Below are 17,318 nucleotides of genomic sequence, written 5' to 3' on the forward strand. Positions count from 1 at the left end.
CCTGCTGTTCCCAGTCATGGTTGATAAGCTATGATTGGACGGTGGCAGTTTGGGGAAGGGTTAAGGGAACTCCTGATAAAGTTTAAGAATATCCAGCTGGTTGGCCTGTATAAGGTTATCATCAAAATGCCAATTTGCATGAAGCCCACTCAAAGTCCATTATAAATACATTTTCAAAATTTCCATTTGTGTTGATTAAAATTGGTATTTTTTCCCCTTGTAATAGAAATACTTTAGATACCAGCGTCTTACCTAATAATAACCATCTGACGCATTCTAATGATCTTCATTTGAATCATTATGCACACCCACCTCTAGCAAAACCTTTCAGAACAACTCAGCTCGGGCACTCTGCCAGCATCTTGTTTGTTCACATGCACATGTTTCTGCAGGATTCCCGATAAAGTTTCAACTACACAGAGATGAATACCTGCCGCTCACAGCCCTTTGGCAAGAACTGCAGCGTTTGACTGTGTGGTTTTCCAGACTGACCAGTATTCCCTTTGAAGCCTGAACAAACAGAAACAATGGGCTTTGATGGGCGGATCAGCGGCCGTGTAGCAAGACTTCGCCATATGGTGCATGCCCTCACTGCAGCTCGCTGCGACTCACACAATTTGCCACTGGCTTTCATTTCAACAATGGACCATGGACCAAGGGGCTGGGTGTCGAATCCTTTAATCCACGACTTGAGAAGACAGCGAAAAGTGTGTTTGCTTCATGATATTGCTACATGAAGAAAAGAGCAAAAGAATATACCTTGATGCTGTCAAGTGAAAGCAGGATATCACCAAATGTCACATTAGCTGAAAATAAAAAAAAAAACGTTTTAGTTCAACATTATGAATGTTTGGGTCAACTCACCCAATTAAAAAACATGTTCTCAAATAGCACCTTTTCACTATGGCAATTCAAAGTGCTTTACATAAGAGATACAAAGGTTTCAAGACAAAGATAGAGATAAGTATGAGGTAATATAAAACAAATTAAGATGATTTAAATAGAATGATATATAATGATGAGACTAATAATTAAATGGACTAAAACAGGAGCAGTAACAGAGCAGTGTAAGATGTAAATCAGTAGCCCCTCTCTGTCTGCAAAAGATAAAGAAGAAAACAAGAGTGAACAGTGTTTAGTTTCCACATTTATTCCAGTTGTTCCACCACTACCTGTGGATAGTGACTGGCAAAAACAATGACTCTTCCTGTTTTGGTTGCGCAATGACACTTGCTTCCTGTGTTCTGTAATTGGCCCTTCATTTTTCTATGAAAAGTCCAGCCCTAGCAAAGTGAAACAAGGTTTATAGGTAACCATACTGTAAGTGGATGGTGTTATTTTTCATCATCAGTGGTCACTTCAGAATGAGTTAGAGCAGAAAAGTTGTCTTTTGCCAGTTTAAAAAGTGAAGTAATCAGAAACATTTTGAGCTTCTATTTTAAAAGGACAGAGTTTGAGCAGACTTCAACTTTTCCGGCTGCAGGACCCCCCACTACATATATTGTATAAAATTCTGTCGCATATTAAATTGGGCCTACAACAATGTGTCGGTAGGCCTCAAGTGCCATGAAGAAACAAGTCAGCAGCAGTTTAAGCAGGCGTGTGGTTAGATTGTGTGTTTTGTAAATTAAATGTTTGTTTTTTTTAAACAATTTTTTCTTTGCTGATAACATGTTGAATTCGTGTTCATGTGCATTTTCAGACGCATTTAAATTTTGAAAAAATGAAAACTTATCAAACAGTAATATGCCGGCCCCCCTGCAGTAACTGTGAGGATCTCCTCTTGGTCACAGACCCCCTGTTGAAGACCCAGGCTTTATATGGATCATTAACACCAACTCCAGCCAGTTAAAAGATAAAAATCATCTAAACAGATGTTTGTGACAGCAGTTATAGCTATACATGTGCAGCTGCTGTGCAAGTATTTATAATGAATGCAGGCCTGTATGTGGTTGACTGTAGTCAGTATGGTCTCTTCACCTTCTGCAGCAGTATAATTAGGCTAAAGGAATCGCACTCACTAATCTATAACAGCAGGACTGTTATCGGCACAAGGTTAGCATTCGCTCAATACATGCTGCAGAATCTCCAAAGCTGCACCATTATGCAAAATGTCAGGAATATTTTAGCCAGCTCGCTCTCTCTCTCGCACACACGCATGCACACGCACACACACAGACCAAGAGAGAGAGGAATGAAGGGGGAATGAGTCAGACAGACAGACTGATATATAGCTGTTTCTTTTAAAAACACTGTAATAAAACAAGTCACCTTGTCAGAGCCGTCCAGTTCAGCCTCACACTCTTGTCTTCTATCTGGCTTTAGTTATTCCGTGCGGGACATCCTCATTCAGCCTCCTAGACGACTGATTGTGAGATTTTTGGCCATATTTCAAAGGAGAGCCATAAAGCCTGTTGGCACTGGTATCCGGATGATACACTGTATACAGATGGGATCATTTGTCTTCTCCTAGCTTCTGTCTCTTGTTATGCTTTCCAATATTTTCCCTTTCCATACATCATCTATTAACCAGCAGCTCATTAAAATCATTGCTGTATTGATATTCAAGGCAAACCATTGTGTTTATTGGCCTGATCAATAAAGTCCTGATTGTCTCCATCAGTTCACGTCCATGATGCTGTTGGTTTTTATTGATACTGGATGGGCTGACTGTTTGTTAGTCTTGACAGGTTCTGCGGGAGAAGCAATCACTGGTGTCGCTAATCAGCCTGTGTGATAATCAAAGCACAGGAGCAGATTATATTATCATATAATGAGGTTATGTACGATGACGGCTGAGCCGACACTGAGACATTGTCAGGGCTGGTTACAAGGCTGTGTCAACTCAGGATTTGTCATTTGTGCGGTTTACGGCTGTGTGTAGATTTTATGCTGCTGCCGTAGAAATGAAGTATTATTTCTTGGGGGTGTCTATTAAAGGTCATCTGGTTCATTTAAAGGGGAATGTTGATTGAGAGCTCTGGCCATTCCAAGCTAGTGTTGAAGGTTTATTATGATATTAAAATGATTCCTTTGTACAAATATGTCTGAGGACCTGAATGCAGAAACACTCTCAGGGGGCAGGCAGCATGAGCAACAAAAGGCGAGCTTTAATCACAAGCTGAAAATCCAGAAAGTGAAATCCAAAAACCAAGAAGTGTAAATACCAAAAATATAAAGTAGCAACACAAAAAACTAAAACAAAGTACAAATCAGGAACAACATGAGGAGCAGAAAACCAGACACATACCACAGGGAGACACAGGAACAGGTTCAGGTGAAACACAGGTGGATGTCACAGGGAATCATACAGGACGAACTGACAAAGACATCAGGGAGCATCACAGACTATATACACACAGTGCTGATTGACAACCAAGACACAGGTGAACACAGAAAGAGGGCGGGAGATTAAAAAAAAGGGAGGAATTGAAAAGCAGCACACAACACATGAGGGCAAAACTTCAAAGTAAAACAGGAAATCACAGAATCACAAACAGAAACATGACGTGTCACTATTTAGTTTGGAAAACTGGTATTTCTCATGAAGAGGGAGTTTAATTTTAACACTGAGAACTTCAGATAATTAAGAATAAATTGGTATCTGATATATGTTTCTCATATTTATAAGATTATGCAGTAGCAGTGTACAGATGAAGCCTCTTAAAACTTCCCGTTCCTCCTTGACAGGGCCCTAATCGGTCTCTGGCGGTTCCATGACGGTTCCCTGCTTGGACCTGGAAGTGTCGGTGACTGGAATGAGATCCCCCACGATGACGTAGTGAATGCTTCAGCTTTTAGTTTTTCAGCAGTACTGCATGAAAGTGAAAGTATTATGGCTGAAGAATTGAGAATCTGAGCGGGAGACTTTATCTTCAGTGGTACCGGGACAAACTATTGTAGTGTAAGATCCTGTCAGGCAGGATTTAAAGGTGGAGACAGTGTCGGAAGTGCGAATGTCTGGTGGGAGAGAGTTCCAAAGTCTGGGGGCAGATCAGCTGAAAGCTCTTGACCCCATGGTAGTTTGGTTGGCCGATGGGGCAAAGAGCTGGATGGCGGAAGAGGATCGGAGAGTGTGGGAAGGTGTGTAGATGTGAATAAGTTCAGAGAGATACGATGGTGCCAGGTTGTGAAGGATCTTGAAAGTGAGGAGTGGAATCTTAAACTCAATGCGGGATTTGATAGGGAGCCAATGGAGTTGCTGCAGGGCAGGAGTGATGTGTTCAATAGAGGGAGTTCTGGTGATGATATGAGCAGCTGTGTTCTGGACGCAGTTGGAGCTTATGAAGAGATTTCCGAGGAAGACCAAAGAGGAGAGGATTAGAATAGTCCAGATGGGATGTAATAAGGGTGTTTACAAGGATAGCAGTATAGGTTGGTGTAAGTGAGGGACGGAGACAATTGATGTTGCGTGGATGGAAGCGTGCAGGCCGAGTAACATTATTGATGTGGGCTTCAAAGGATATAGTGCTGTCCAGGATGACACCCAGGCTCTTTACCTGAGGTGATGGAGGACCAGTGGAATTGTTAGTTTGTCATGTCTTCCATGCAATGCTGTTGAAAAACAAAAAGCTGAAGCATAAGATTGATGACCTCATGATATGGGATATCATCTTTAATTATGCTGGTCCGTGATATCTGTATTTGAAGTATTTGGTTTGAATATTTCACTGGGTGTGGGTGGTTACAAGACGCATGAACTATTACGCTCAGGTGACACATCTTCAGCAGAAACGATTGTCATTGCGCTGTATAATTTTTCTGATATTTTAATCAGAAATTCATCAGGCAGTGGCGGATGATAAAAGAGATGCAATAACATAGTGCCTTTTCATTCCCTATTACGCTATGAGGAACATTTTTCGCCTAGTACTTAGCTAAAATAGAGAGCTTGTGAACTGGAAGTCCCCGCCATTTTGTTTATGTTATACGAAAGTGGAGGCTTAAAAAACCTGATGAAACTTTAAACAAGTCGAGGGGGGAGAAATGTTTCACTTCTCTTGGTGGAGCGGCTTGAAAGATGACGGGAGGCAGGGTGATGACAACAAGCACGGGTTGGACTCAAACCTCGGGTCTCTGCAGGGTGTCTGTAAATGGGTCGCTTCATTGATTGACTAAATGTGCTTAAACACATGGTGTTCAAGCGAGGTGCCTGTAACTTTAGTTGAACAATAATTCCTCTCTGAAGTACACTATTTGTGTACTTCCCAACCTTACAGATCTTGTGTTTTTAGCATATTATCTTACCAGTTACTGCATTAACAGGGGAGGACAGCTATTTCAGCATGTTGTTTCAGTGCTTTGAGAAAGGGAGATTAGTTGTAAATGGTATGCTAATCTTCAACACTCAGTGCTCCACCTGTTGAATGCCGCTCCACTCTCTGACTGCCTGTTGAACCATCTGTGTAGTTTTAACAGGTTTTGCACTCCACTTCATTTATACTACTTCTAAAAACATATTTTGCCACACAGCTGGACTTCAGCATTACTAAGGCATCTTTGGACGGGGAGCATGCCTCCAGACTAATGATTTGTCACCTTGTCAGTGTCTTAAGGCAATTGTAAACTGATTTTTTTAAACTTGCATTTAAATGATGCATTTATAATATCAAACTGAGAAACAGAATAAATGGATATTACAATCTGGCAACATAATTATGATCCCTTATTCTTTCTTCAAAGGAATAGTTTGACATTATAAAGTATCATTATGTAACGTTTCACAGAAGTGTCCAACGAGGAATAACTCTGAAGTAGACGTTTTATTTAGCCTCACGAAAATGATGTACAGTCACATTCTCGGCTCTCAGCAACACACAAACTTTTACTCTTACTCAGACTCTGAGACTGCCCCCCCACTCTCTCCACCAACCACCGCCCGCACGCTGATTGACTTGACCTGCAGTCCAGTGTTTGACAGAGAGACCAGAGGGTAACAGGCTGACAGCCTATGGCTTTAAGTCTCCTTTCAAAGGAAAGGAGACTGGGGTGAGCATGTGGGAGCAGGCTGCTCGGGGGCTTCTGTGCAGGTGAGGAAGTGCCCCCTCTATAGGGAGCCAGTCTGTCTCTATGAAGTGCCACCTTTCTTCCCTAAGCAGGCAACTGCACCCTGTAGACAACTTCCCCCAGCCGCTCCAGCACTCTACATGGGCCCACCCACTGGCTGTCCAGCTTAGGACACAGGCCCTTTCTACGCCGAGGGCTGTAGACCCAAACCAGCTCTCCAGGCAGAAAGTGTCTCCCTTGAGCCCTCACATCATAGTTCAGTTTTTGTCTCACACCGGCACTCTGCTGCTGCTCCTGCGCAAAACTGTGTGCAGACTCCAGGCGGTCCTGAAGCTTCCTGGCATACTCAGGACCTGAGGGTGTGTCCACAAAATCTGGGGGCCGGCCAAATGCCACCACTGCCGGGGTACAGAGCTCTCTCCCCAGCATGCCCCCCTGGGGCAGATGGTCATCCAAGTCCCGCTGGTGTTGTGCAGTGAGAATAGCCAGTTGCTGACCCAAAGTGCAGTGAAATCTTTCCACTTACCCGTCACTCTGGGGTCGTGCAGCTCTTGTGTGCTCCCAGACGTTCACACATCAAAATTTCTCCCCTGGTCGGAGTGTATGGTCTTCGGCACCCCAAAACGGCTGAACATGCCCTCCACCAGGGCATCCACCATGGTCTCCACCTCCTGATCTGGCAGAGCGTAGGACTCGAGCCACTTTGTGAAGTAGTCTATGGCAGAGAGAACGTAGCAGTTACCTTTGTCCGCGCGAAGTAAAGGGCCCACTACGTCCACCGCCACTCTCCATCGTGCCCCCTACTGGAAACTGTTGGAGTGGTGCATGGGAACGGCCAGAGGGACCCTTGCGGGCGGTGCAGGGGTCACATCAGCGGCAAAAATCCTCCACGCCCCTTTTGCACTGACCCCAGTAGAAACTCTGGCGGAGGCGGCGGAGAGTTTTTGTAACTCCAAAATGCCCGGACCCTGCGGCTCCATGCATGGCCTTAAGCACCCCCCTTACTTCCCTTAAGCACCCCCTCACGCAGGTGGTGGTCCCTTGGGGACCACCACCTGCCATTGCTCCTCCCCTGTTGCAGGCTCCTTCCATGCCTGCTGCAGCACGCCCTGATGCAGGCACAGAGCATCAAACTTGGACCACAGTCCCTTGGTCGTTGTGGAGAGCGCTGCCACGTCTTCCCACGGTGGTTGCTGCTGTGCCTCCACCCACTGCAGAACGGGCTGAAGGTCCACATCCTGTACCTGCTGTTGTCTCCACTCTGCCGTGTCCACAGTCTGCAGCTCCTGGCATAGGAACTCCTCCTCCCGTTGCTCGGTGGACCCGTCTTCCTCCTCTCTCGCCTCTCTCTTGCAGTAGCGGCACCCGTCTGCTGCACATGGCCGGCACGAGAGAGCATCTGTTTGTGTGGCGTGCCCCAGCCCGGTGCTCCACATTGAAGTTGAAAGCCTGGAGCTCCTCTAACCACCTGGCCACTTGCCCCTCCGGCTCCTTGAATGTCATGAGCCACTGAAGAGCAGGATGGTCAGTCCGCGCCTTGAACAACAAACCACACAGGTAATATTTGAAGTGCCTTATTGACAGTACCACCGCCAAGAGCTCCCTGCGGGGGACGCAATATCACCTCTCATGCTTGTTGAAGACCCGGCTGAAGTAAACGACCACCCGCTCTCCCTCCCACCCCACCTGGGACAGCACACCTCCCACACCCACACTGCTCGCGTCTGTATCCAGGATGAAAGGCAAGGTGGGGTCAGCTGGGGCCAGCACTGGAGCCTCACTCAGGGCATGCTGGAGGCTGCTGAACGCCTCCTGACATTTCTCAGTCCATACAAAGTCTCTGTCTTTTTGCAGGAGCTGGAACAGGGGTGCGGCGGTGCAGGCAAAACCCCGTACAAACCTCCGATAGTACGAAGCCAAGCCCAAGAAACTTTTCAGCTGCTTCTGGTTGATGGGAGTGGGCCAATCAGTGACGGCCTGCACCTTCTCCTTCACGTTGGCAATGCCCTCCCCTCCCACCTTGTGTCCCAGAAAGTACACCTCCCGTTGCATGAAGTGACACTCAGCTGCTCTGATTCTTGTCAGCACCCGCTGCAGGGAACCCAGGGCAGCCTCGAAGGAGCTGGATGTCATCAAGATAGACCAGGCACTGCTGACGGGGTACACCAGCCAGCACCTTGTCCATCAACCTGGCAAAGGTGGCAGGAGCGTTTCATAGTCCAAAACAGAGAACCTTGAACTGCCACAGCCCCTGCCCGGTGCAGAAGACTGTCCTGGACCTGGACTCAGCCACGAGGGGTACCTGGTAATACCCACTGCGGAGGTCCAGGGATGAGAACCAGGAGGACCCTGAGACCAGGTCCAGTGACTCATCAATGTGAGGCAGGGGGTATGAATCCTTCTTGGTTACTCCATTCACTGGTCTGTAGTCTGAGCAGAGCCGCCAGCCAACTTTCTTGGGGACCATGACAACGGCTGCTGCCCACGGGCTATCTGAAGGCTCAATGAGGTCTGCCTGCAGCATTTTCACCACAGCTACATCACAAGCCTGCTGAAGAGCCAGGGGGAGGCATCGAGGGCGACACTTGATAGGCTGTGCATCCCCTGTGTCGATCTCGTGCTGAGTTCTCCCCACCTCTTCATCACTCAGAGCAAAACAGTCTCGAAACTCCAGCAGCACCTGCCACAGCTGTTCTTGCTGCTGCTGGTCCAGGCTGTTGGACTCTGTCCAGGCTGTTCCTCTCCCATATCTTTCTCACTGCAGCCAACACCCTTTCCTCCCCCATCTGTGGTAACAAGGGTGGGGCTGCCACAGAGAGATCCCTGCTTGGGCTGATGGAGCAATTCTCACTTTGGGGGGGAGACACAGAAGACAGGGACCTGGGAAAGGAGTGGACAACGACAGTCTCTACTGCATTAGCTGCATGACGGCCAGGGAGCGTGTCAGGAAGAAGCCTGGGGAACAAGGTGATAACTGGCCCCTCTTGAAAACTCACTGTCCCTCTTAGGAGATCCAGCTGGCAGCCTGCGGCTCTAAGAAGTCAAGACCAAGGATGCATGGGTCCTGTACTACAGCTATCCATGATGGGTGATGCAGCGTTCTTCCCCCCACAGTCACAGACAGCACGCCCCTGCCCTTCATAGGAGCCAGCTCACCTGTGACTGAGCTGTGTCCCCTCTGGTACCACATCTGGTCTCACCACAGTCACTGTTGACTTTGTATCCACTAGCGCCGAACAGGGCACTGTCTCCACTGTGACGGGAATGTAACAAGAGTCACCTGCAGAGGCTCTCCCCACTGCGACAACTGGCTCCCAGCCTGAGTTGTCAGTCATCTGTTTCTGGGGGAAGTGGTGCCTGGCTCCCCCGGCTGTGATGTTGGGCACCTCCGGACTGTGGTGAGGGATGTGGTGGCCGTGATACAGATGGGGCGTGTTCTGCGTGCTGTCTGTAGTGACACAGCCCTTTACAGTCCAGTTACTTCATCAACCCACGCTGGCCTCTCTTCCACTGGGGAGGCTCCCCACTGCAGCCCTTACAGCAGGTGAGTTCTTATCTTGACAGCTCACACCAGCCACACCCCACACATTCTTCCTCTCCACAGCCATCTCCAAGGCTGCCTGCAATGTCTGAGGGTGCTGCAGCTGTACCTGGACACGCAACTCAGTGGGGGAGAGGGCCCTGATAAATTCATCCCGTGCCAGCTCACTCTCTACTCCTGGGGGGCATGTGAGCATACGCCCGCCACGTCAGGCTCTCTATGTCATTGTCCAACACCCGCAGCGGCTCCCCAGTCTTTCTGCCCTGGTTACTTAGTTCATTACGCAAGAGCTCGGACTGTAAACACTGTCCAAACCGCCTCTGTAGAGCCCCCACTAGCTCCATAGTCTCGTCTATCATTCGGGCTCAGCAGCAGAAGACAGGACAGTGCATCATCTGTGAGGCACAGAGCCAGCTGCAGCCCTTTATTGTCCATTGACCATCCTTCTGCATGGGCTAAGTTCAAACTGGGCCAGGAAAGCCTCCCAATCCCTACCAGAGTACTTGGGGCTCTTGACGGCTGAGACAACAACCGGGCATAGAGCACCATCACGTCTGCCACCATCCTCCGCCCGCTGGTCACTTCCGGTGTGGCGAGGAGTGGCGCGAATCGCCGATGAAGGGGTCATGCCGGCCTCGTTAGCCATTTTCAATCTCTCAGACGATCCCTCGCTGCGTGTGCACTTCTCGTGAACTCGCTGGTCATGTCCTCCGACCACCCGCAAGCACCGCCGTCCCCCTCGTCCGTCCTCACCTCGTCCTTCACTTTCTTTCCTCGTCTGCCATCCATGACACGCATCGGCTAACAGGCTAACTTGAGAGCAACGCCGAACCAGCCTGATAGGATGCCGTCTTCTGTCCAAAGTCACTTCTGACACCAGTGTAACGTTTCACAGAAGTGTCCGAGACGAGGAATAACTCTGAAGTAGACATTTTATTTAGCCTCACAAAAACGATGTACACGGTCACGTTCGTGGCTCTCAGCAACACACAAACTTTTACTCTTACTCCGAGACTCTGAGACTGATGTGAAAAACTGATGTCAGTGAAACAGAGTACCATTGTATAAGCGCCATACGACCAGACTACAGAGCAGTTTTTTTTTCAGGCTTTGAGACTCCTCAATTCATCCTCAGCACTCTGCCATTAAAGTTATTTAGTTAGTAAGTATTTTATGACTTATCCAGGAGAATAACTAAAAAAAACATTCAAAAATGTGGTGGCCTGAAGGTTAGAGAAGTGAGCTTGTGACCAGAGGGTCACCAGCTCAATCCCTGGACCGATGGGATAAATCTGGGTGAGGAAAGTGAAAGGCAGCACTCAGTGGCCTGCTGATCAGACTGTGGTTGAATTGAGCAGCTTCCAAATGTAACCGTGTAAACGTGATCAAATTGTTCCTCCCTGGATAAATAATGGTTAAAAAGGAAATAGGCAATCTTCGTGCTGGTGATCTTGAGACTATCAAGACTATCAAACTATATTTTTACAGTAGATCAGAACAGACTAACTGGAGAGGGTGAAGGGACGGTGTTACGACTACTGTCGTAATGTTGTGACGTGTACAGGTGCGTGTGTGTATGTGCTCTTGTGTCCTCTCTGAATGCAGCGCCTGCTGACCGGACTCCTCCTCCTCTGAGCGCTGATTGGTTGCCGGATCCGGCTGAGGCTATAAAAGACCGAGATGGCGTCGGAGAGAGGCAGAGAGAGAGAGGCAGAGAGAGACGAAGTCCACACGCTCCTCACAGATCCAACCAGCCACACCAGGGCATCTTTGTACTTTTGCGTTGTAGGGGTGGACTGCCATTTATGTTGATTTGTTTTCTCCTGTGTTTGGCCAGTCAGGGAGTTTAGCCTTTGTCTTTGAGTTCTGTTTTGTTTCCCGGCAGGTCAGCTGATTTCCGGAGGTAGATTTCTTTTTGTTTTTTATGTTGGCCTGAGTCCATCCTGAGATTATTCGTTAAATCGCAGTTATGTTGAAATAATTTATTTTTTCAACTACTTTAAGTTTGCATCCTGGTGGCTGCTTGGGTTTTGGGGAGAATGGGGCTTATTCATGTTGCGTCCCAGTCACCCCTGGATGGGTCGTAACAAGGGTAATACAGTTGGTTGAAAACTGCAATTTAACTACTGGAAGCCACTAAGGGTGAATCCCAATGTTCACCCTACTCACTACCACTAGCCCTCACCCACTACCACTACACCCTGGAAATGAAGCAACAAGGGGTAGAGCTTTGTAATCTTCCCTAGGAATTGGGACACCACTTGCTACGTCGCTGCATAGTTTACGTCCGGGCACGTAAGCGACTATGTAGTTACGTTTGCACATACGTCCCACCATAACAACAAATCAGGCAGCAATGGAGTTAACGGTTGCGATCGGTGTGTGATTACTGGAAGGCATAAACGCCCTTTGCTTGCTACCATAGCGCTGTGCTAACATTAACGACTGGGACTTTGGGAGCAACTGGTGGGGCTTCTGCTAGCTAACATTAGCTAGCTAACGTTCGTAACGGTCGGTACGCAGTAACATAGATAACCTTATTTGCTGCTTATTATCATACTAATGTGAAATATCTGACAAATTTGCAGGAAATATGAGAGCTAACAAGTAACGTTAACAGGACGTAAAGCATTCTGGGAAATTTCCTCTTGGCCCTCCCTGGGCGAGTCAGCGTCTGAAATCCCTCGCTCTGAAGGGCTAGATTCATACCCCCTACCCCTCGTTATGCCCACTACCCCTATATGCAAAGAGTAATTGGGACACCACTACCCTCACGGGAACGCGAAAAATTTAGGGATAGGGCTAAAAAGTAGGGCCGAGGGGTTGTATTGGGACTGACCCTAAGTCAGACCACTGGATCTTTAATATGTATGATAAATTGAGGGCCACAAAATGTAGTTGTTTTTTTTTTAAATTTTATGATGAAATATTTTTTGTTTTCCAGTGGCACATTTTAGACTCCACAGAAATTGCAAATTGCGCAGAAAAAGTCAGTGCCAGGAACCAGAGCTAACATGTGAGCATAGATGCCCAAAACCCAACTAAAAATTAGTCATTGGGTTCAGTCAAGCTCCACAATGAATGAATGGAAGAACATGGTCTTGTCCTGATCTTTCGAAATGGATGAGCAGTCATCTGAATCAGTCAAAAGCAACTTTTTTGTTGCTAGCTGTCAGGCTCCAGTCCTCCTCAGTGACGCATACTGTGTGTTTCTTGACTATATTTAGATGCTACATCACCCTGACCCAGTCCCTCCACCTGACCATGAGCGGAGCTCCGGCAGGGCCTGCAGGCACAGGGAAGACTGAGACTACCAAAGATTTGGGCAGAGCCCTGGGCATCATGGTCTATGTATTTAACTGCTCTGAGCAGATGGACTACAAGGTGAGCAAGCGTGCATGTGAACACGTATATGCATTACAGCCTGTGCACGTAGCTAATGTGCATTGACAGCATCTCATATTATGCATGTTTCTTTTCATCTATGCCTTTGTCAGCGATATGGTATGCATTTGTCATTAAAGTCATCAGCCCACCTAATGCCCTTCTCTTTTCATCTTCTTCCTTTTCATCTTCTGTTTGCCTGCTTCGCTTCCCTGTTGAAAGTAGAACTGATTAGTTAAAGTCTGATTGTTATTTCTTTACTAAACCTTGTCAAAATGCCCTCTCTGTACCCAGCTTCCACCTCACTTTATTATGCACTCTTGTATACACTTACACACACACTTTCTGCATATTGAGTGCTCAAGGGAGACATAAACATAATCTTGTGATCCGGCTTCACAGGGGCATCATTACAGTATAGAGGCGTACAGCACCCCCGGCTATACACACCGCAGCAAGGTGTCAGAGAGAAGTGCTAATATATTCCAGGAGGAACACAGGCACTAGAATCTGGCTTCACAGCCCCACACTGTTACTCATATTCAGTCATGCACACACACACACACACACACACACACACACACACACACACACACACACACACACACGCGCACGCACACGCACACACACACACACACGTTGAATCAATCCTCCAGTCAGCTCCGGTTTGCGTCAGAGAACGTTTCCTCTGCCCTGTAATTGGAGAGAAAAGTCAGCTGCCTGCTTCATCCTGGTCCAGCTGCTCTCTGGAGGGCCGTTCACCTGCTCTCAAGTTGGTGTTGGGAAAACTAAAATGTGGGTGGTAGACATTTTAACCTCTCTTTTTGCCATCATCGCCGTGTTTTATTGGTGTGAGGCCTTGTTTATGTTTCATCCTGTTATTACTCGCCTACTCACACTGCTGTGGTGCTGCTCCATGGTAATGAATGTTTTTTCCATATATCTTCTGTTTAATTGGAGATACGTCTGTGTCTGCCTCACCACATGCCCTATCAGTCAGTCAGACAGGTTCTCCACCTGTGAGCCCGCCTGACTGACTTCCTGTCCCCCTGTGTCCATCTGAATATCTCTGTCTCTCTTTGTCCACCAGTCCTGCGGGAACATCTACAAAGGCCTGGCTCAGACGGGGGCATGGGGCTGCTTTGACGAATTTAACAGGATCTCAGTGGAGGTGCTGTCTGTGGTGGCTGTGCAGGTAAGAACAGGTCCAGTTCCTCTGCCTCAGGTACTCCCAAAATCCCACCCAGGTCGAGACTTCATTGTGAGGGCAGCTTTTGTGTATTTTCACCCCAGGCAGGTGGAGCTAAATGTGAGTTTTCATCTTATTTAAGGTGATCTATCCAAATTAAATTGTGGTGAAAATAAGCCCTTGAAAACAGCACAGCAGAAGTAAATAGCCTCTTCATCACCGATTGCAAGAGCAAATTGCTTCAGCTATAAGACTAATCCACCAAGGCTGGCACCTTTGCACCGCAGAGCTTCTTCATAATTGGAGCCTCCTCTGATCTGATTTGAGAGTTGAGGATGGAAAACTGCATCCATTGCTTTCCCGTGGAGATGGTCACGATGCTCACGTCTTTCAGCACTAATAACAGCAGCTCTGAAAGAACAGACTCCTCGGTCTCAAAGGACGTGCTACAATAATTTTGGTAAATTAGTATTTGCTCAGTGTTTTTGCTCTGAGTACAATTTATTTGCAAATGCAAAAAACTAACAAACTATTTGTATTTGGTCATTACACATCTCCATGAAGTTATAAACTTTCCGTTCAGACACCACATAGTCAATCAGAACCTCTAACTTGGCCTCTGGACATAAAAATAGGCCCTTTTTTGTTTTATATAGTTTTAATATCATACACAGTCGCGTTTCCATCACATAAAGTAATATTACATTGACTTAAATTAATTTCCTGGAGACTTACCCTCCATGGGTCACCAACAGTCACCATGACCACTACTTGAATAACCCTAAGCCTTACCCTAACCTTAAAGCAAGTCAAATTTGATGATTTTCCTTGCAGAGATTTGCATTTTGTCCAGATAAGGAAGGCGGGACCCCACAATGTGACTGTGTAAACAGATATATACCCCCACAACATCAGTAATATACATACATCCTTGTTTTCATACCCTAACACTCACCGCTGCCTGTCTAACCCTAACCTTGCTCTTCAGTCCTTGCCCTGAGTGAGCTTCCAGTTATGGGCCTCCACAAATGCAGGAAACAAGACCACACACGCGCACACAGCTTGGTTGCAAATATACCTGCATCCAGAGAACAGTTATCATTTCAGCTGAACAACAATGTAATAATTATCAGTAATAGCCACTGGGGTGACCTTGTGGTATCTCTGTTATATTATTTAGCTGAATACAAGAATGCAAGAAAAAAAATCAAGTGTTTGTGCCTCTGGGCATCTAAATCATTTGTAGAAGTTTAGGGGAACACAAGCCCATGGTCACAATAATGAATATTTTACCTCTTTTGAATAATGTAACATTAAACAGACACAGATGAGACTATAGTTACAAAACTAGAACTGACTTAAAAAACTTCAGTCTCTGCAATTAGCTGAAACAACGCTTTTTTTTTATCATCAGCTATCAGGTATTATGTGTTGAGCTGACTCAGTGACTGTGTCAATCTCAATTATACTAATTCAATAATGTAACCAATAACTGTATATTGGGTAAAACTGGACAAATTGTGAAAAAATAGAGCACAATTATCACAAGACGAGACAAAATTAGTTTTCCTGCTCAATCAGATAACAATTAGCCCATTTGGACAGAAAACCACCCTGTAGTGTTTTTCATGTATTACTACTGCAAAGTAGTCCAAACTGTTGACAGGTTATCCAGACTGTCAAAAACACTGTTTCTGAAAGAACACATTGCTGTTTGTTTTTAATGGAATTGTCTAATTCTGTTCAATTCTTGCTCAACCAAGACGCTGATCGTTGCTTTAGGAAAAAAAAGAGACAGACACACACAGACCTTTCTGCATCAATGGAACTAAGATGGAGCAGGTGAACAGTTTTAGGTTCCTAGGAATCAACAAAGCTCAGAAACAGCTGTGTTTCTTAAGGAAACTTGAGAAGAATAAATTCCCTTGCAAAGTTCTTGTCAACTTCTACAGAGGAGCAATAGAGCGCATTCTGCCTGGATATATTACAAACTGGCTTGCAAACATGCATGGCCTAGGAAAGGGAGGTTCTGCAGTAGGCGATTAAAACCACCCGGAACATCCCTGATGCGTATAAATGGATCTAATAAGGGAAATATGGATACAGTGTCAGACACAGACTGTGTTTACTGTATTTTGTTTTTTGTGTAGCATAAATCACCTGCCATTGTTTTGGGGTGGAGGAAGAAATCTCAGGTCACATCAAATATCTCACTACCTGCCCGGCAGCAAACTGTAGACAAAGTTGTGCAAATAAGCAGCTAAAGAGACAGATATTTTTGAATACTGTTTGCTCACACTTCAGTCATATAATCTTTATAAAGTGATATACTGTATGGTGTTGCACTGCCACAATTGTCTGAAAAATCATTAATGCAGGTTTAAGTTAAATAATGACCTCAGTGTAATCTGAGATCTTGGAGCTCTCTGGATGAACTAGATCATTCAGACTTCTATCTCTGCTTCATGTGTAGTGACAAGTTGAAGAAACTTTCTATTCTCTACACACTGAACGGTGTATACTCTGGGCGACCTACAGTAGCTAGCTCTTTGATTACTGAAGTCTTTTGAGAAATCCGCCAGATTCTGCATGTTTCAGCTGATGCTAGCTTTTCTGCTATCTTGCATTCTGTTATCCCGGATCAAACAGAGCCTCTCTCTCTGGTTTCTGTAGTCTCTCTGCTGTGTTCAAATCCCGCATGCCGTTGCCCCAGACACTATCTTTATGCATGTGCAAAACTGTCACAGCAAAATGTATACAGTTGATAAGGACGCTGATCATGATCATGATGATAATGGAGGTAGATCTCCTCAAAGGATCATTATTCATTGCTAGACTTAACACTCCCTCCTCTGCCCTTCCTCTTGTCTCTCTTAAGCAACAATGAAAGTCAAGCAGCCCTCTTCCGTAAGCTGTGGAAATCTACAGCACTTAGAGAATTTCAAAGTGCCAAAAGAATGAATAGGTTGTGCGTGGCGTAATGAATAATAAATCATGGTGGCTTATATGTGGAGAAGTAGACCTTGAGAACAGAGGAGCGTCAAACTCCTGCTGTGACAGCTGGCAGCTTGCTCCAGCACTCAGCCTGCTTCAGTGGAGCCAACGCCGAGCCATCTCTCACCATGGCACACACACCTAATCCATCCTCTTAAAGAGGGAGCAGCTAGCATAGCGCGGCGACATACTCGGCTGCCGGTC

General features: G+C 46.3%; 1 protein-coding gene across 3 annotated transcripts in view; it reads left to right on the forward strand.

Annotated features, from left to right (window-relative positions):
• The window catches only part of dnah9 (dynein, axonemal, heavy chain 9), a 194,386-nt gene that overhangs the window by 43,494 nt on the left and 133,574 nt on the right, over positions 1-17,318 (forward strand). For 2 of the 3 annotated variants that reach the window (XM_084343186.1, XM_084343187.1), the window contains 2 exons: positions 12,775-12,931; positions 14,022-14,126. In XM_084343186.1, coding sequence (XP_084199312.1) covers positions 12,775-12,931; positions 14,022-14,126 — 262 coding nt within the window. Of the gene's footprint in view, positions 1-3,692; positions 3,782-12,774; positions 12,932-14,021; positions 14,127-17,318 lie in introns of those variants that run through there. The other variant, XM_084343188.1, reaches the window with a different exon arrangement.

The sequence above is a fragment of the Pagrus pagrus genome (assembly GCF_965226575.1).
Source record: "Pagrus pagrus genome assembly, chromosome: 21".
NCBI lineage: Eukaryota > Metazoa > Chordata > Actinopteri > Spariformes > Sparidae > Pagrus > Pagrus pagrus.